The sequence below is a fragment of the Lynx canadensis genome, chromosome F2, assembly GCF_007474595.2.
Source record: "Lynx canadensis isolate LIC74 chromosome F2, mLynCan4.pri.v2, whole genome shotgun sequence".
Taxonomy (NCBI): domain Eukaryota; kingdom Metazoa; phylum Chordata; class Mammalia; order Carnivora; family Felidae; genus Lynx; species Lynx canadensis.
In genome coordinates this window covers 49448306-49469497 of record NC_044320.2, presented here as the reverse complement: position 1 = coordinate 49469497, position 21192 = coordinate 49448306, and the positions used below count along the sequence as shown (strand labels likewise).

Genomic DNA, 21192 nt, shown 5'->3' with positions numbered 1-21192 from the left:
CGTTCCCAGAGATAGAAGGGGGAAGCTAGTTCACATGGCCTATCCCACTGGTAGTGCTGGAAGGCTGTACTACGTGGAAACTTTAAAGTCTTTAAAAGTGACTTTGCAGCAAAATAATAAAGTCAAAGTGGCATAAAATGTTCTTTTAAAGAATTAACATTTTGGGGGGGCATCTGGGTGGCTCAGTCAGTTAACCTTCCTGACTTCGGCTCAGGTCATGATCTCATGGTCTATGAGTTTGAGCCCCATGTCAGTCTCTGTGCTGACAGCTAAGGGACTAGAGCCTGCTTCACATTCAGTGTCTCCTTCTCTCTCTGCCCCTCCCTGTCTCACACTCTGTCTCTCTTTCAAAAATAAATAAACACTTTAAAAAATTTAAAGAATTAACACTTTTTAAAAAATTAAGACTTTTTTTTAGAGCAGCTTTTAAGTTAATAGCAAAATTGAGAGGAAATTTTAAAGATTTCCCATATGCCTCCTGCCTGCATCCACTCACAGCTTCATCTGTTGTCCACATTCCCTACCGTAGCCTGTTATAATTGATGAACCTACAATGACACATCATAATCACGGAGAGTCCATAGTTTGCATCGGGGTTCACTCTTGTTGTTATACATTCTATGGGTTTGGACAAATATATTGACATGTATCCATCATTATAGTATACAAAGTATTTTCACTGTCCTAAGAATCCTCTGCTCCACCTGTTCATTCCTCTCCCCCATCCCACTTCTGGCAACTGCGAATCTTTTTTGCTCTCTTGTAGTTTTCCCTTTTCCAGAATGTGATATAGTTAGAATTATACAGTAAGTAGCCTTTTCAGATTGGCTTCTTTCACTTAGTAACATGAATTTAAGTTTTCTCCATGTCCTATCATGGCAACACTGCTATTTTTGTCAGAATTTTTTATTTTTTTAATTTTTTAACTTTATTTGTTTTGAGAGAGCGCAAGTGGGGGAGGGGCAGAGAGACAGAGGGAGAGAGAGATCCCAAGCAGGCTCCACACCCCCTCTGCAGAGCTCAATGTGGAGCTCAAACTCAGGAGCTGTGAGATCATGACCCGAGCTGAAGTTGCACACCTAACCAACTGAGCCACCCGGGTGTCCCTCATTAGAATTTTTTAAATTACAAGTAAGACTTTTGCATATATTCTTTCCTCTTCAAAAATGACAAGTTGGTAAAATTAGTATTTTAGATCTCTAGAATTTAGTAATTCATATTTTCTAAAATTTTTGGTGAAAAGTGTCCACTGGCTCTCTGAATTAAACTTTTTCCTTTTTTGAAAAGTAATTTTTTGAAAGGGAATGAGGAAAGTTGATTATACCTCACCGTTTAGAGGACATGACCTTCATTCCTTTCCAATAAAAATTAATTTAACAACAACATATTAAACATTTCTGGCTAGAGTCAAGGAAGTAAAATTAAATAAGATACAGTCCCTGCCCTAAAAGGGCTTCCACTCTGGTGAATAAAAATACTGAAAAAAAAAGATCTTTAAGGGGGCCATTGGGAAGTACTTATCAAAATTCCAAGTGCATATACACTTGGCCTGAGATTTCATATCGCATTGTTTAGAATAGCAAAAGATGGAAACAAATCAAATGTCCATCTGCAGGGAACTAATTAAACAAATTATGTAACATTCACATCACAGAATATTCTGCAGCTATTAAAAAAAAAAGCATGAGGACACTCTCTTAACAGAACTGATACAAAAAGATCACCAAGATCTATTAAGGGAGGAAAGCAAGGGGAAGAATTATGTGTGGCATAGTACTCTTTAGTAAAAAGGCAGACAAATTTAAAAATATTTTTTCTATATGATGGTCTAGATACAAAGAAACTGAAAGGATATAACAGAAACTAAGAATAGTTTCTGGGAATGAGTGGGCGGGGTGGTGGATGACAAGTATGGGTGACCTTTTACTTTTTACCTGTATTTATACCTACTATCTATTTTTAAACATATATATATATATATATATATATATATATATGACTTAGTTCAAAAGGCTTTCTTCATGCTCCCTTAAATATTATTTGTGCCTCTAATTATAGCACTTTTTTCACCTTGTATTAAAAGTGCATATCCAATACCTTCACTTTCCTGTTCAAAAATAGTTCAATGGTTTTCACCATACAGGATAAACTTCACCCTTGGCTCAAAAGACTGGAGCAGTCTTGCTGATCTCTACCTTGTAAGCATTTCCTCAAAATCGTTCTACCTTTTGTAAAGCTATTCCTTCAGTCACAGATTCCATTCTCTATCCTGTTTGCCTGGAGAATAGTTATTCCTCTTTAAAGTCTCCACTCTGAGTTACTTCCTCTGTAAATTTTTTCCTCCTGTACCCCTACTGGAGTACAATTGACAAGACTTAACTTTGTACTCTATTATGCCTTGTAACAGTCCTAATTCTGTGACACTTGCATAGATGCGTCATGCTGAGGGAGGACATTTGTCGCACTTGACTATCTTCTAGCTCCCTGAATTACCACAGTTAAGGGCTTAACTCATAATTGAATAATGAATCCATCTCCTCCTATATTCTAAGCTTCTTAAGGGCAGAGCCTATCAATATGTGAGGCCACTGAGGTGTCAGTTAAATAGGTGGGGGGGGGATCCTTTCACAATGTATATGTGTATCAGATGTACACTTTATTGTTTTTTAAAGTTTATTCATTTTGACACAGACAGTGTGAGTGGGGGAGGGGCAGAGAGGGAGGGAGAATTCCATGCTGCCAGTGCAGAGCCCCACACAGGACTGAAACTCACGAAACCATGAGATCATGATCTGAGCTGAAACCAAGAGTGGGACACTTAACCGACTGAGCCACTCAGGTGCCCCATCAAATGTACATTTTAAATACCTTAAAGTTTGCGGGATGCCTGGGTGGCTCAGTCGGTTGAACTTCCGATTTTTGATTTCAGCTCAGGTCATGATCCCAGGGTCATGGGATTGAGCCCTGAATGTGGAGATTTCTTATAATTCCCTCTCTCTCTCTCTCTCTCTCTCTCTCTCTCTCTCTCTCTCTGCTCTCTCCTGCTTACACACACTCTCTCTCTAAAATAAATATCTTACAGTTTTATTTGTCAATTGTACTTCAATAAAGCTGAAATTTAAAAAAGAAATATCCATTTAAAAAAAAAAAAAAGGGACAGAAACTATATAATTTTCTGTCCAAGTTCCTCTAGCCTAAGGCTGTGTTTTGTACCTTGTAAGAATCTGAAAATTCACATTAGAAATATCTACATGTTTGGGTTCAAGTCCTAGCACTTCCACTTTCTGGTTCTAGGATATTAAGCCAGCTGCTTAACTTTTAGCATGGTGTTTTCTTATCTGATACTTAGATGGTATCTCCCTGGCCTAAGCCTAAATCATCAGGAGCATCAGAAATTCCTGAAAATGTTTTGTAAACTGCATATCATAAGGATTCCTGGGAAATCATAAGCACCTCCCTGAACTGTAGTGTATACACAACAAGAATCAGTTTCCCCTCTTTTGCTAGACTTTTGAATTCCTGAAATAATTCTTCCCATCTCATGGTTATGATTAATGGTATTTAGTATATGGTTCTATGTAGCTGATTCTGTTCTTCAGAGAGCACCAGTTTGTTTGGAAACATTCATTCTGGTGAATAAGATTCAAAATGTGGAGTTTCAACCTTGGTAACATGGAATTGTATAATGAAGTGCTATATTGGTCCTGAGTTTGTTTGTTTTTTAATTTTTAATTTTTTTTAAATTTACATCCAAATTAGTTAGCATATAGTGCAAGAATGATTTCAGGAGTAGATTCCTTAGTGCCCCTTACCCATTGAGCCCATCCCCCCTCCCACACCCCCTCCAGTAACCCTCTGTTTGGTCTCCATATTTATGAGTCTCTTATGTTTTATGCCCCTCCCTGTTTTTATATTATTTTTGTTTCCCTTCCTTTATGTTCATCTGTTTTGTCTCTTAAAGTTCTCATATGAGTGAAGTAATATGACATTTTTCTTTCTCTGACTGACTAATTTCACTTAGCATAATACCCTCCAGTTCTATCCACATAGTTGCAAATGGCAAGATTTCATTCTGTTTGATTGCCAAGTAATACTCCATTGTATATATACATACCATATCTTCTTTATCCATTCATCCTTCGATGGACATTTGGGCTCTTTCCATATTTGGCTATTGTTGATAGTGCTGCTATAAACATGGGGGTGCATGTGTCCTTTCGAAACAGCATACCTGTATCCCTAGGATAAATACCTAGTAGTGCAATTGCTGGGTCATAGGGTAGTTCTATTTTTAGTTTTTTGAGGAACCTCCATACTGTTTTCCAGAGTGGCTGCACCAGCCTGAATTCCCATGGTCCTAAGTTTTTAATCACAATTTAAATCTACTAATATTTGAAGTTCATCTATGCAATAAAAATTGCATTAGGTGATGTGGAGAAATGATATACAATAAGATATTATTCATTCCCTAAACACTATCTAGCTGAAAGGATATCATAAATAAGTAAAAACAATTAAAATTTAAAGATACAAAAACAGTTGAAACCTATAAATAGCAGATATACTCAAAAGCAAAACAGATCTTCATGGCTATAGGCTAGGAAAATGCCAATGAGATGCAGGGAAGCAGTTTTGAGATGGTTGGGCACTGGGCTCCAGCAGGGAAAATTAATAAAATACAGATTCCTGTATTTAATAAAAGCATATAGGTGAGGAGTAAACCAGTTTGGCTGCAATACTAGAATACCTAGAGAAAAGGCTAGAATTTAGACTGGGAAAAATTTTGAAGGACCTTGGAGGTCTGATTATGGAGCTTTAGAAAAACTAATGAGGACAAGAGACATGTCTGAATCTTCAGTCAAATACTTGCAAGCATAGAAAACATGAACATGTTATTTCTCTGAGCCTCAGTTTCTTAATCTATGAAATGGGAAATTTTGGTAAGGCTGAGAGTTGATGTCCATTAAAACCATTCTGTCAGTGGCAAAACACTACAAATATTATGAAGGTCATTCTTAATCTCCCTACAACTTTCAGTGACTCCAAGATTCATACAGGAGCATTACAAAATCAAAATAATTATTAGTAAAGATTAAATTTGATTCTTAATCTCCCTACAACTTTCAGTGACTCCAAGATTCATACAGCAGCATTACAAAATCAAAATAATTATTAGTAAAGATTAAATTTGAGGCAGGGAGTACATAAGGAGGAAATGAACTTGGGAGAATCAATTTAAGAGCTCACCACAGTAATCTTGATGTCATGTGGCCATTCTAAACCAGGGGCACACAGAATGGAAACCAGAGAGGACATTAAGGAACAATAAAGGGGAATTGGAGTAAGAAAGTACCAGAGAGGATTTGAAGTTTTATCACCGGGAGAATGGAAGTATATTAACAAAAATGGAGGGAGAAGTTCTGGTTTTATAGATACTGATATATACAAATTAAAATCTGAGTAATTATAAGATGTGATGGCTGATGCCAATATATTGGCTGAGAATAGTCTGATTTAGAGAATAAAAACCAAAGTCTTTAGCAAAATGAATCAAATTATTTTTGAAATAGGTGGTAAAAGTGAGAAGAAAAAAGATAATATTAAGTAGTAGTTCCTATATGCTGGCTCTTCACCTACATCATCTTGTCTAATCCCCACAACAACCTAAAAGCACAAATTCTATATCCATTTTGCAGATGAAGAAACAATTCAAAAAGGTCAGATAACTTTTGTAAGTTCAGCTTCAGCAGGGTGCAGGGAAAAGGCAGGGGACTGCTCAAGGATAGCACCTTTTCCAGGTACCTCTTGAAGGTGCTTCCTTGGCATAAAACCTACCTGGGGGGGGGGGGGGCCTGAGTGGCTCAGTTGGTTAAGCCTCCGACTTCGGCTCAGGTTGTGATCTCACGGCTTGAGTTGGAGCCCCGCGTTGGGCTTTGTGCTGACAGCTCAGAACCTGGATTCTGTCTCCCTCTCTCTCTGCCCCTCTGTCACTTGCTCTCTCTCTCTCTGATATAAATATATAAATAGAAATAAACATTAAACAATTTTAGAATGAATGAATGAATGAATGAATAAATAAATAAATAAATAAATAAATAAATAAATAAAACCTACCTGCAGTGTGAAAGGTCTGGACATTCACTTTTATAGAGAGCCCCAAATGGGAAACTGCACAGGAAAAAAAAAATTACCCTTCTCTAAAAATGATCTGCTCACAAGCTAATAGAAGATAATCATAATGTCCCAGATCATTATCCTGTCTCAGTAGCCAAGTGACCTCAGATAATTCCCTGAACCCAGTGACTGCAACACACAGAAGACCCATTTTTACACTACAACCTGTACGCACACATATGTATATGCTACTCAGTGTTATATACTCTGATATTTGTTACAACAGCCTAATCGAATCCTTTTATTCTTTGCTGTTTGGGACCTATTAAACTGATTTAGTTGGTAGTGATCCCAGTTTGGAAAACATTCCATTGCCTCATTTGAATAAAAAAGAGAAATGTCACTTGCCACATTACTTCTCTGGATAAAAAAGCAGTGTAATTTTCCAGTCTGCTCTGTGGGTGGTTCCATTGTTTTCTAGTGGCTTGGGAGGTTCGGCACCATACTCTTTTCAAAAATCACTCAAATTAATGTGTTAAATGCTTTCAGTTCCTGCAGCTAAGAAGCCTGTTTATTCCAAATTTATTTGACCACAAAATCCTTTTTATCACAAACCTATTTAAATAAGCACTTGGGGAAATGCAGAGAAAAAATTATGTTGAACCCATTTTGAAAACTATAAAACTACACGCATTGTTGACCTTATTGGCAGTCATTCATCATCTCAGAGCAAACGGTTCAGATTCTGAGATTTTCTTAGAATCTGAATGCAAGTGTCCCTTGGATTGTTTTCATGCTGGGAAAAAAAGGTTCCTTCTATTTCAATTGCCTCTCCACTGACCACAATATTACAAGATTCCTATGGGGTCTGAAACACTTGAGACGTTGAATTTCAGGATCTCACTGGCAGCTGAAAGGTTTGGAAGTTATTTTGCTTAGAAGAAACATATGCCACATGAGCAAAATATCATGGTTTTGAAAGAAATAACATTTGTGTTTCTTCTGTTGGCAAATATTCCTCAGTGCTGAGAATACAAACTGTCAAATTGTATAAAAATCTGAACTGCTAGAATAAAAGCCAAATAAGACATGGCAAAAAAGGGGGGGGGTATAATTTTTAAAAATTAAGTTAATTAAATAGGTAATTGAGCAAATGAATTCTGCTGTCAGGTAAAGAATATTTCCAGTGCATAATATACTCCAGATACTAAGGAAGAGTGCCTGCCCTCTGAATCTCAGGTATGTTAAGAATCACTTGAGTGCCTAATTGCAAACCCACCGTCTCATCGGCTCCCAGAGCAATCAATTCATAGCCCACCGTGGCTGCCTCTTATCCTCAAGATGAAGGATGCCATTCAAGCCTTTCTTGGGACATCCCCTGCTTACTTCTCTGGCTTCATTTCTTACCTCTCCTCTCCCACTTAATGCTTCAGCAATCACCTGGCATTCAAACACATGGCCATTTACAGGACGCTTAGTATGGTCTTCTGGAAATGATGTTGGATTTTAAGATAAGTAGATCCATCTCCTAATTCAAGCCTTACTACTATCTGACTCCACCATTTAGCCCCAATGAGACTCAATTTCTTCATCTATAATAAAAGGGTATTATTGATGACTGCCCATTCCACCTTCCATAGCCATGGTAAACATCACTAATAAAGTTCTCTTTTCCATCAAGCTGAGATGGAGTCTTAGTATCCTTCTCTACAGTTTTCTGAGCAGCTATTTCCAAATGACTACAACCGGCTAAGGTAAACTTAGAAGTAGGTGGTTGTTAATGTTCTTTTCAGCTGTGTTAAATAATTCTAGATTTTTTAGATAACTGAAATTCTTCTGTTGTATCAGAATATCTGTATTAACACTGAATTTTGTATTGCTTTAGAGAGTAACACTCAAGGCTATCTCATATAAATACCTTATGTTAAGGTCTAATAAGATAATTTAATATACATTTATCATAAAGTCACAATAAACTCGATTAACATTGTAAAAGCTAGATATGCATATTCAAATTTTAATCTGATTTGAGGTTTCATTTAATTTCAGATGTGAAAATTCATCTCCAGACCACTGATTATGGCAACTTCTTGGCTAATCAAACAAATCCTCTTACTGTTTCCAAAATTGACACGGAGATGAGGAAAAAGCTGTGCAGAGAATTTGAATATTTCCGGAATCATTCCCTGGAACCTCTGAGCACATTTTTTACATACATGACGTAAGTGGTAGCAGGAAGCCTTATTTTTTTTTTATTTTTTTTTTAACGTTTATTTATTTTTGAGATGGGAGAGACAGCATGAACGGGGGAGGGTCAGAGAGAGAGGGAGGCACAGAATCTGAAACAGGCTCCAGGCTCTGAGCTGTCAGCACAGAGCCTGATGTGGGGCTCAAACTCACGGACCGCGAGATCATAACCTGAGCCACCCAGGCACCCCAGGAAGCCCTATTAATCCCCATTGTGATTGTGCAAACGACCCTCAACAGTTATAGGTGGGGAACTAGGCTGGCATGAGGCTTAAAACCTTTTCTCATTTGTAAGTTTGAAAAAATTCAAATTTTAGCAACTGATAAGCTCACAGAGCCACATATTCACTGTTAGAAAACAGATTTATTTATAAACATGATGATGTAGATGGTGGTGGCCCCCACATGAAGCAGTATTTTCAGGGGCACCAGCCTGGCTCGGCCAGTAGAGCATGTGACTCCTGATCTTAGGGTCATGAGTTCAAGCCCCACGTTGGGTGTAAAGCTTAGTTTAAAAAAAAAAAAAAAGGCAGTGTTTTCAGTTTTCATTTTAAAAAATGATAAGTGGTGCTGATGTTGAAGGATTGTGGCTGCTGGCACTGAAGGTAAATACATATGACATTTTTGGATCACTTGTCAGGGTGGAGCTGAAATATCACAAATTGATGTTAAGGCCACATCTACCCTTTTCTGATTCCCCTTGCAACAGCAAAAGTAGCTCCCATCATAGTTATATGTATTTTATTTCTATCATTTTCCATCACCAGTAGCTCCAATCTTTCATTGTGAAGGCCTTTCATTCTAAAAAAAAGTCTGAATTTCCACACAATAATAAATTGTACTTTTATTAACCAGTTAATAAATTATAGACAGTGCTCCAAACTTTGGGCCTCTCCAGTTTTTCTAACTGACAAGCTGGGAACAACCATCCGCAATAGATGAGCTATTTATCATGTGTATACAATTTCATTGTAATATACAAAATTGTGAATACTAGACTGGGCCCTAGACTGGTTTACAAATGTATAAAATAAAAATGTTCCTCTATTTCACATCTCCCCTTCTTCCCTTCTCAGTTCCTTTCCCCCAAAGTAAACACTTCTCTATTTCTTATGTATTTTCTAGAAAAATATTTACATCTGAGTATGTTTATTGGTACACACTCAACCCACCCCACTTCCACATTTCAAATTTATGCAAACGAATCACATTCCTTCTGCACTTTGTTTCCCACCTAATATTTCTCAGAAATACCCTTGTCAACACCATTCTCTTTAAATTACTGCCTAGAAATTCACGTTTGGTATGTATCATGACCCAATTTACATCTATTAACAGAGAATAATTTTTTTTCCATTGTAAAAAGTTTTGTGATTAGCTTATTACTGTGTCAGTCTGGAATTTATTATTTTTTAAAAAAATTTTTTTTTTCAACGTTTATTTTATTTTTGGGACAGAGAGAGACACAGCATGAAAGGGGGAGGGGCAGAAAGAGAGGGAGACATAGAATCGGAAACAGGCTCCAGGCTCTGAGCCATCAGCCCAGAGCCCGACGCGGGCTCTCACGGACCGCGAGATCGTGACCTGGCTGAAGTCGGACGCTTAACCGACTGCGCCACCCAGGCGCCCCTGGAATTTATTTTTAAGCTAAATTTTTAGCAGTGGAAGTAGTGAATCAAAGAAATGTTCTTTTTTTTAAATTTTGGTAAATTTTGCTAAGTTGTGCTCAACAAAAGTAGCACCAATTTGCACTCCCAAAACAGTGCATGAGAAGACCTGTGGACTGACACCATTACCAACATTGAATATTATCTTTTCAGTTTTTGCCCATCCAATAGGTTACAAATTATATTTTCTGTTTTTGTTTTAATTTGTGTTTATTAGCAAAATTGAAGATCATTTTGTATTTATTAGTCATATGGGTTTTCTACCTGACCAAATCCTTTGTCCATTTTTTTTATTGGCGTATCCAGCAGTTTTTGTTGATATGTAAGGGCTCTTTATAAATTAAGAAAGTTAGCACTTCATAATATATGTTGCAAAATTATTTTCTCGGGGTGAAGTAATTTTAACTTGTATAGCTTTCTTCCCTGTAGAAATACTGAAAATTTTTAATTAGCTATAATCATCAATCCTTTGATTTGTTGACTTCTGATTGTTGTATCCTACTTAGAAAGTCTTTCTCCACTCCAGATTCATAGGTAAATTTACCTGTCTTTCATTTCATTCATTCATTGTTGTTGATGTTTATTTTTTTTTCTTTTTAGATATTTCATTTTTTTACATTTAAAACCTTGGTTCAGGGGCGCCTGAGTGGCTCAGTCGGTTAAGCATCTGACTTCAGCTCAGGTCATCATCTTGCAGTGTGTGAGTTCAAGCCCCACATCCAGCTCTGTGCTGACAGCTCAGAGCCTGGAGCCTGCTTCAGATTCTGTGTCTCCTTCTCTCTCTGCTCCTCCCCTGCTTGCACTCTGTCTCTCCTTCTCTTCCAAAAATAAATAAACATTAAATAAATAAATAAATAAATAAATAAATAACCTTGGTTCATGTAGAATTTACTTTATTGTAGGGAACGAGACGAGGGATCCAGCTCAAATTGTTTTTAACCCAATAGCTGTCCAGCTGTTCCTATACCATGTCTATAAATAAGCAAGTAGAAGAAATGAGCATGGTTTGAGGCAAGAAGTAATCGCTGATATACCTGAGACTTGTGGTTAGTGCCAATACACCTTGTTTGTGCAATTAGACTTCCTATCACTGATGTAGGTTAGGATTTTATTTATAGGCAAGACCCCAAATGCTGATTTTTTTAAGGATCCACAAACACACAGCTAGTCAGAGATGACTATTAGGTGTGAACTTGGATTTGACTCAGTGCAAAGCCCAAGCACTTTCTTTGGGAAGGGTTCTCGGAAGCCTTCCCAGGGGGTCTGACATTGCTGCTGAACCTGGAAATGGGGTAGAATTGGGGATGAGGGAGAAGGCTGAACATCTGGCGTTGAAGCATGTAGATGGGAGGGGCACTGCATGTATGTTGAATCACAGGTCAGTTTGGGCAGGAGTAGGCTGTGCCAAAAGGGGAGGAAAGAATGGGGAAGGGAGGTTAGAAAAGTAAGTTCCAGACAGACTATGCACACTCTTCAGTGGCAGAGGAGAGTATTTTTCAATCTGCAAGATTGAAAGAGAGTATTCTTTTAACTGCAAGATTCTTCCTTAAAAAAAAAAATCTGAAGCGGCACCTGGCTAGCTCAGTCGGTAGAGCATGTGACTCTCCATCACGGGGACGTGAGTTTGAGACCCACGTTGGGTGTGGAGCCTACTTAAGAAAAAAATAAAATAAAATATTTTTTAAATAAGAAAAATATGAAGCAGAAAATCAAAATATAAAAGAGACAAAAGAAGAAGCCAAGTTTGTTCATAGGATTCTTACCTCCTTGCAAGGGTTGAGGTGAAGTACAAAGTACATGGGCTTGGACTGAATCAGGTCCAGGTTCATATCTAATCTTCAGTGGCTGCCTGATAGAGAAGCTTTTTTCCAAGCAGTGATGCCTCCTGCAAAAATGTCTGGCAAGGGTAGTTATGGAGACACCATCAAAGATTCCTCGGCACAAAGACAAGATGGCCCTATCTGTGTGGAAGTAGAAATGGCAGTCAAAATACTAGACAATATTTATGGAATGTTACATATGCCAGGGCTCTGCTAAATGCTTTATAAACATTGTCTCCTTTAAACCTGACAAATCTTAGTTCTTATCATCACCATTTTAAGGATGAGGAAACTAAAATTTAAGTGCAGTAGCTTGCCTGGGTCACAGATCAAGTGGCGGAGTTATACTTTAAAATAAATGTTGTCAGTAGGCTTTGCAAACGTATTTTGCTCAGATTTTAGATGAATTGAGAAAATCTGACCCATGATAATGACAGAGGACAGTCCAATTTTAATGGAGTCAGAAAGCTGCCAGGTTGAGAGACAGAGCTCACGTGACAGAAACTTGCTCAAAATATATTAGAAAGTGCTCTAGCCCTAAGAGTGACTCTGAGTCACTTGGTCAATGTTTCCTCTTATGTGATGACTCCATGATTTAGTGCTTCCTAATTATAGAATCTTAAACCTAGACAAGGCCTTAACGTTAATTAAGCAAGCATGTTTATTTCACAACAAACATGTTGATCTAGTTAAAATGTACTCTGTTTCTAAAACAAAATTACTTAAAATTCCAAGTATTTCTAGTCATTAACAATGTTTAAAAACTATATATAAGAATATAGGTGGTCACAAAGCCCTGCATAGACTATTAATGCAAACTGAAAGTGGAGAGGTAGTTTGGGTACTATCAGTATTGTTAGTGGTGTTAGTAATGGACATGTTTTAATTTATCTACTCTCTTGGCTATAAGTTCTTTTTTTTTTTAGTTTTTATTTATTTATTTTGAGAGAGAGATACGGAGAGAGAGAGAGAGAGAGAGTGGGGGAAGGGCAGAGAGAGAAGGAGCGAGAGAATCCCAAGCAGGCTGTCCGCGTGGAGCCTGAAGCAGGGCTCGAAACTACAAATCACGAGATAATGACCAGAGCCGAAATCCAGAGTCAGACGCTCAATGGATTGAACCCCTTGGCTATAAATTCATTAAATTAGTTCTTTTAGTATCTCTATCTGTACTTCCTAGTATGTAATGGGCACTGAATATTTGTGGAATCAATATATAATTCCGTATTTAGCAGCACCTTACACAGAGTTATAAAATACTTCCAGACAACTCAGGATTTTATATTTTATATTTTATATTTTATATAGCACTTGAATATTGGTTATTTCCTGGCCAATATGTTAGGGATAAAAACCAGGTGTCATGCCTGAAGATACATTTTTGTATGACCAGGTGAGTGTTTAAAGTACTTTTTAAAAATATATTTAGTCGAGGCTTGCATTCTTTAATTAGCCACAGTCTCTAATACTCTCCTATCGCCTTATCATCCTCTGATCTGTCTTGTGTCTTCTCAATCTCATTCCATGATTCGTCCCACCACATCATGTGAGTTGCCAGGCTAGGCAACATCCAACTGCTCTGTGCAGAATCTAGAGATGTGTTACCATAAAAGAGGTGTACATATGAAAAAGAGTACTAAAAAAAAAAGAGAGAGAGAGAGAGAGTCCTAAAACTACTTTTCTTATTTCTCTTCTAGAATGTTTTGTCAAGTCAGGTGTCTAACTAGCACCCATGAACTTCCATAAGATAATTACTTCCTATTCTATCAGGAAATGTCCAGGCCATCCTTATGGAAATATTAAGTCAACCCTAATAGAGATAGTCTAAATTTAAGTTGTTTTAATAAATACAATCCAAGCACGGCACATTTGTGTGATATAATTACTGTATATGTGAAACTTACTTTGAAAATCTGGAATGGATATTTTTAAATACTTAATAGCAGGAAGATCTGGGGGTTTTGTATACTATAATTATACACAGTTTTGTGAAACAAAAGAATGAATCCATAGCGTTTTAATGAAGAGACTATTTAATATAGGACTGGATTGTTTTATTTTTCTTCCCTCCTACTCAATGCTTTCTGGCAGCATTTCAACCTCTCATCCCTTTTGAGATTAGCCATCTCTTAAAAATAATCTTTCAGTATTCAAAATATTCCACCTCAGGGGATATAAATTTTCTGAATATAGGATGACCAAGGAAATATGGTCTTAAGTACTTGGACTCATATTAGCCAAGAACTATAAGTTAAGGACCACACACTGATGAAATCTTTAAGGATTTCTTTATAAAGGCAATTCAATGTTCTTAACTATCCTGATGATGTATTATAAATCTTTTACAGGCTTTGCCCTGCACTATACATTAGGAGGCTGTATACCTTGGTTTGCCCCGAGCGGTTTCTCAGGATGCAGATCTCTTACTGCTAAAACCAGGAAAGTCCTCAGCCAACCAGATGAATTGGTTGCACCATCACTCGTTAGTCACAAAATCAGTAACATAATTCTGGGTCACCTACATTTTTACATTCTAATGGAGCAAGCTGATGTGTTCACAAATGGTGAAAAAATAAGACAGAATTAAGCAACAGCTGTAATAGAGGCTTATGCATTCAACTGGAGGAGGCTAAAGGATGGAATAACTAACTTTGATTTTAAAAGATTTTGCAGTGAAAATAGAATTTGAACAAAATTTTAAAGGGGCATTAAGTTGAAAAAATAACTAGTGAGGCATTAGAAGATTTTGTATGTGGAAATAACTAGTCATCTCAGATGTGGCTGGAGTCTAGATAAGGGCTGGGAAAAGAGAGTAAAGAGCCTGGCCAGATTAAGGGCTTTGACCCTAAGTCTCTATGAGTAAAAGTCAATAAAGGAAGGCTTTTCAGAAAGGGTTTCACTATTGGCATGCTTCCTACATGCTGCTGACTGTACCCCTCACCAAATGGTCACCACCTTGTAAGGTGGGGAGTATTCTGCTGAGAAGCTATGTGGAAGACCAGTTGAACACTTATGGCTTCTCTGCCTAAGGCAATGTAACGTGGCTTTAGTTTCTCCTCTAACCAATGGTAAAGTATCTGTTCTTACTGTGTGTGCAGTGTTTGTTCAATAATGGCAAACATTATTGTTATAATAGTGTTATAGTAGTGTTATAATAACACTCCTGTTATTATGCCTATTTCCTGGGGCATCCTTAAAGGATCTTGTAACTAGCTAGTAAATACAGAAGCTAAGGTATGAAATCAGGTCACTCTCGATAGCATTCCAAAGATGTTATTTTCTCTTTTTTGTTTGTTTGTTTTTACTTTTCAGCTCTTAAACTGCCCTGAAAAGTGAGGGGACTGATCTGATGTATATTTTAGGAAGATGATTCTGTTGGTATTGTGAAAGGTGCATTGAAGGGATAGGACTTGAAACAGAGAAAACAGAGACATATTTTAAAAGTTTATGCTGGAAATAGAGATAGTGAGGAGGGAACAGGGGTTGAACACATTTGGGAGCTAGACGTAACAGAATTTAGCATCTTGATTCATGATAAGAAAGAGAAATTCCTGGAAATTCTAAGCTAAGGAAAAAAGAATTTGCAAGTAAGATAAAGGATTTCGGTTTTACTTTTAATCAAAAAGAACAGGAAGCCCACTGTAAATTAGAGAAAATTATATAAATAAAACACCCTTAATCTCATCATCATTTGGCATTATTTTCATATTCTTTTTTCTATACATTTTAAAAGAACTAGAATCACTCTGTAGATATAATTTTGAATCTTAATTTTTCTATGTATAGTATCAGCATTTTTTTTTCTATGTCAAAAAATTTTCTTAGCATTTTTAAATGACTAAATAGCTTTCCATCTGGTCATGAACATTTTAGAAGTGCTGAGTTTTGTGTCTTCCTTACATCAAAGTCCACAAAGTATTTAATTTGTTAAATCTTGATTTCAGTAATCACCTTCCCAATAATATCATGAGATTGACCTTTTGACACCACTATGCATTTGTGATTCTGAATCTCTGGCCAGAAAAGTCCTTCTGAAATCTTAAGAACTGCAACAACTTAACGGTTTTATATCCAGGGATTCCATGTGGATGTTCAATGGCAAGCAAGTATGTGGCAAAAATGTCTCAACTGTAGCTGCTGATAAGTCTTCCAGCATTTAAACTCTCAAGCACTTTGAGAATTGAAAAACCCTGGTGCTATTCTGCAATAGCAATGCTGGATCTGTCTATAACTGAATGACACTCACTTAGTCAGCATAACATGTACTAAGTGACTGCTGTGAGTGAAGGCCTATGCTAGGTTCTAAAATTAGAGATGAATTGAATATAATCTTGTTCTCTAAACCAGTGGAAGAGTTGCTTAAGGTGCAGATTCCAAGACCCTGCTTATAAAAATTATGTTTTATTAGGCCCTGGAATGTGGTCTGTGAATCTGCACTTTTAATAAGCCCTCCAGGTGACCCTGATGCAGGTGAGAAATTCTTGTAACTAGTCGGTAGACTCTAACCTGAGTCTACAATAGAGCAGTTATGGAACCTTGAAAAGAAGTTACTCATTCAAAGACTTGGTTTCCTCATCTAGAATAGTAATAATTACATACAATATAGAACTGCGAGTGTAATTTGAAAATAGGACCAGCTATGTATTTTGCAAGGCCTAGTGCAAATGAAAATACAGGGCCCTTGTTAAAAAAATGTTTAGTAATTTCAAGAGAGCAGCAGCAGAGAATTAAACCAAGCGTGGCCCTGTATGACTATATAGGTCCCACGCCCATGAAACTGGATGAATGAAAAAATATATACATATTCAATATAAACATATACACGTACCCAAAAAATGCAGCTAATTTTTTGCATTAGGGTGTAATATTCACGGGTGAAAGCGAGAAAAGACTGCATAATGAAGGTGATGCCAAAGCTGAAGACTTGAAGGACGAGAGCGTGTTTGTACACGGATGTGGCTGGGAGGAGGCAAAGCGCAGCCGCAGAAACACAATACATGAAACCACTACTAATGTTGGGCTGCCGATGGCAAGTGACGTCAGCAAAATTAGTGTCTGAGGTTTAAGGATGTTAAGATATTGGATGTAAAAGAGCTTAGGATGCCATCCCTACGACACTTCTCTTTGAGTGGGAAACAAATCAGGGCCAAAAGAGACGTGTTTTTTCCTTCGCTCTTCGTCGACATTCTGGGTAGGGTAGCAACCAACCACCAGGGGCCATGACTGATCCCAGTAACCTGCTTTCCAAAGCCTTGCTCTTTCCCCAACATTTGTTGAGTAACAGAGGTTTGAGCCTGTCTCATAACCTGGAAAGACTGAAATCCACCCTGGTACTGATCCAGATATCCATTGCCGTCCTTGTATTTTACTTTTTCGTGTTTATTTTATTTTTTTAATTGAAAAAGAAGCCTGTGCCTATTTTTTTTAAAGAATTTTTTATTACATTTTATTTAGTGCTCACTACAAGGCAGCACTTTTATAATTACTTTACATGTATTAAATTCATTTAATTCTCATGACAACTGTATGGGTGGCACTAATATTATCCATGTTTTAGAAATAAGGAAACCAAGATTAAGTAGAGACTATATTTCTGAATATATTTCCCAAAGCCCAGAGGTTTTGATTTATTTTTTTTACTTTTAAAAAAAAATTTATTATTTGTTTTAGATTTTACTTCTAGGTAATCTCTACACCCAATGTGAGGCTCAAACTTTCAGCCCTAAAATCAAGAGTTGTATGCTCTACCAACTGAGCCAGCCAGCCAGGCACGCCAACCTTCATAAGTTTGATGCATAATTTCTTCTCTATGAAAAAGTTTTATGTATATGCATGTTTGTATGTAAGCAAACAAATATAAATATACATAGTTGGTTTTATTGTTTGCTTTAGAACAGTGAAATTATATATATTACCTATAAGTTATCTTTTACATAATCTAGTCAGAATTTTCTTTTTTTCAAACTTTTTTTCATTTTTTAGTTTATTTTAGAGAGAGAATGAGTGGAGTAGAGGGGCAGAGGGAGAGAGACAGAATCTTATGCAGGCTCCATGCTCAGCTCTAACACTGGGCTTGATCCCACAACCCTGGGATCATGGCCTGAAGTGAAACCAAGACTCAGATGCTTGACCAACTGAGCCACTCATGTGCCCTGAGAGTTTTCTGCATAAGCACATAAGATCTATCTTATTTAAAAAATATTTTGTATCTCACTGTGTTACATCTACCATTATTTATTTAACTATTCCCCTTTCATCCATCTACGTTGTTTCATTTCTTTGCTTTCTCAAATAATGTCTCACCAGGCATCATTGTACATATATCTTTGCTTTCCCATGCCAGAATTTCTTTAGCATGAATTCCTAGAAGTGAAATTACTTTTTCAATAGATATGCAGGTCCTAGATTTTGATAGATATTAGTAGATTACTCTCATACTCCAACAGCATATGAAAGTTTTGTTCCTTTCCTAGTCTCTCAGATCTTTTTTTTTTTTCTTTTCTCATCAGAAGATATAAGATGCTCCAACATCTTCTGTGACTGGTTTGTTGAATATAAGAAAGATGAGATCCACCTGTTAACTGTTCTTGACCAAATGTACAGGCTATGATAGATACAACTTGTTTAACCTCTCTAACTGACAAGAAGAATCACTCCACTGGTGTTTTCCTGTGAATTACCATAGTATTTACATGCATGGCTAAAGAAGGGGTGACATAGAATAATCTCTCTAATATTATAAATCTCCTCAATGGAAAAGTATTGAAAAAGCAAGGAATAGGCAGCTATGACCCTAGAAAGGCAGCTCAGGGTAAGATACCAGGTAGTCAATTAAGTCCTTCACCTTTGTTTACCCAGTGACTGACAGAGTTAATATACTTGAATGAACATAAAGAAAAACTTATTCATTGATTGAAAAAAATCATCATTGTGTCTGTATTCTGTACAAGTATGGTTCAGGCTTCTTGGAGGCCACAAAAAATGTACTGAACAAACTCCTATAACTAATAAAGATTGGTAAGAATTATCTGTAAATAGCTGTATTTGAAATAAATATGTAAAATGACTTATCCAAAAGCACACAATTGAATAGGGGCAGAATTAGCACTGGAATCCAGTTCTTATGTCCTCAGATATGCAACAAATATTTGTGAACGAATGAGCTAACTATTCTTTATGTTCACCATTGATACTGCCAATATATATTGAAAATTAATTTCACCCCAAGATAAATATAAATACAAACATTTAGAGACAGAATCAAAATAGCTAGAGAATGGAGAATAATAGGAACATGGGCACTGATGTAGAAAAGGACAAATAAGTTTGAAGAATTTTTAAATCCTCACAGATGGGTTAGACCAAGATTGTAGAGAAGTACCAGAGAAAAGAGTCTTCTAAAGATTCCAGAGCTACCAAGAGTTTGGGAAACGCGTAGTGATCAGCAGTCTTGTTCTAAAATATGCTATTATAGGCAGTGCTGACTTCTGAGCAATTTTTTACTATTTTATTTTGCTAGAAGGAAAAATTAGTGTGACAGCAAAATTAATTGCTTTTTAAAATTATTTTAATTTTCACTTCTTCTATTTAAAAAAGGGAAACTTTAGGGGAAGTAAGATTATGTTACCCAAAAGAAGTCAAATTTCAAGAAGGGGCAGATGTTTATGGGGATATTCTAAATCTCAACATTCTCTTTAGCGAGTCAGACTAAATAGCAGAACTGCCCTATGTGAGGATATGGAGTTAGCACTGGATTAAATGAATCTGGAGTAAAAGAGATGTTTCCCAATGTGATCAAGGAAAACTTCCATTTGAAAATTAATACATTGGGGGGCGCCTGGGGGGCTCAGTCGGTTGAGCGTCCGACTTCGGCTCAGGTCATGATCTCACGGTTCGTGAGTTCCAACCCCACGTCGGGCTCTGTGCTGACAGCTCAGAGCCTGGAGCCTGCTTCAGATTCTGTGTCTCCCACTCTCTCTCTGCCCCTCCCCTGCTCGTGCTCTGTCTCTCTGTCTCTCAAAAATAAATAAACATTTAAAAAAATTAATACATTGGAAAATACTTCCAATAAGGCCCTATTGTCCATGTCACAATAAATATTGTCAGGCCTCTTAGCAGTGGATCAGCACATTTCATTGAGGAATTGCACTGAGGAATGAAATAACTTACAGTACACCAAGTGTATTTCAGACATCACCCAATCCTGTCTATGGACAATTACTCTTGATTATGCATTTCATGTCCCTGTCCCTGTATTCTTTGTAGGTACCAGTGTGACCTAGCAAACATCACAGTTCTGGTCACCTAAGCAGAACTGTCATCAAGAATGCTGTATCAAGTGTTGCAGATGGAAAGATACTGATTCAACCTCTTGGTAGAAAGGAATGTATGGCAATCAAGTCCTGATATCAGGATGTGGCTCTTACGATCAAGTCACAATGCTTTTAGATAATGAACCTGTTGTAATCACCACGTGCACTAAGTTACTTACTATCCAAATGCACCCAAATGGAGAAGTTCAGACAGAGCCCTGAAGATTCTCCAGCTAACAAAGGGATTCAGGCCTTTTTATATATAAAAGCAGTTGTCATTCATGACAGCTAGTTAATCAGAATTGTTTTCAGATTAATGATTACATTCCCAAAGAGATAAACATTAAACTGTTTGAAGTTCCAGTATCTTATAGGAAACATTGTGAAATAATGACCATGCAAGGATCATTCTAGGGTTACAATATGCAGAACAGGATGGTAACAAGTTTTATAAAACAGGTATAAATCAGATTTAATGTTTAATAAATATCCCAGCAAATAACATAATTTATGGTCTTGTGGATGTTCCAGTCTTCTAAATGACTACCTCTCAGTTGTTGTCTTTACACCGTAAAGGGGTTAATAACGTCTGAGAAAATTTTGAAAAGGTTCTATTGGCTAGAACTCAGTGTGAAACTACAGAAATGTAGAAATCTCAGGCCATAAAAGAGTTTAAACATTGCAAATTTTTATACCAAAGATGATGTGGCTTATAATTTTCTGCTTCCCTTCCTCCAAAGTCTGGTTTATAGGAAATTATCTTCCTCTAAGAGTGTATGACTTTGCCTTCCTTTATCTGAGGCACTCTGCTAGTGCTTTCATTTGTGTTACTAATACTAATGCCAACCATTCAAAGTTGAATAAATATTTCCATTTTAAGACTGAGAAAATGGAGCTCTTGTTAAACTGGTTTTTAAGTGACAGAGTTAGGTTCAGAATTAGGTTTCTTTGTTTCAAAGCCCCGGCTCTTCTACTGGGACAATTTAAGATTGACAAAATGTCATTGGATGATTTGATTAGTTTACACAGTGACTA

The 21192-nt window shown here is 36.9% G+C and overlaps 1 protein-coding gene and 1 non-coding gene across 4 annotated transcripts in view; both read left to right on the top strand.

Moving 5' to 3' along the window:
- ATP6V0D2 (ATPase H+ transporting V0 subunit d2) overlaps nt 1-21192 on the top strand; it is a 48215-nt gene that overhangs the window by 4053 nt on the left and 22970 nt on the right. For all 3 annotated transcript variants that reach the window (XM_030304375.1, XM_030304376.1, XM_030304373.1), the window contains exon 2: nt 8164-8335. In XM_030304375.1, the coding sequence (XP_030160235.1) occupies nt 8164-8335 (172 nt within the window). The remainder of the gene's footprint in view (nt 1-8163; nt 8336-21192) is intronic.
- TRNAE-CUC lies at nt 11599-11671 on the top strand. The gene has a single exon. It is a non-coding gene; the product is annotated as a tRNA-Glu (tRNA).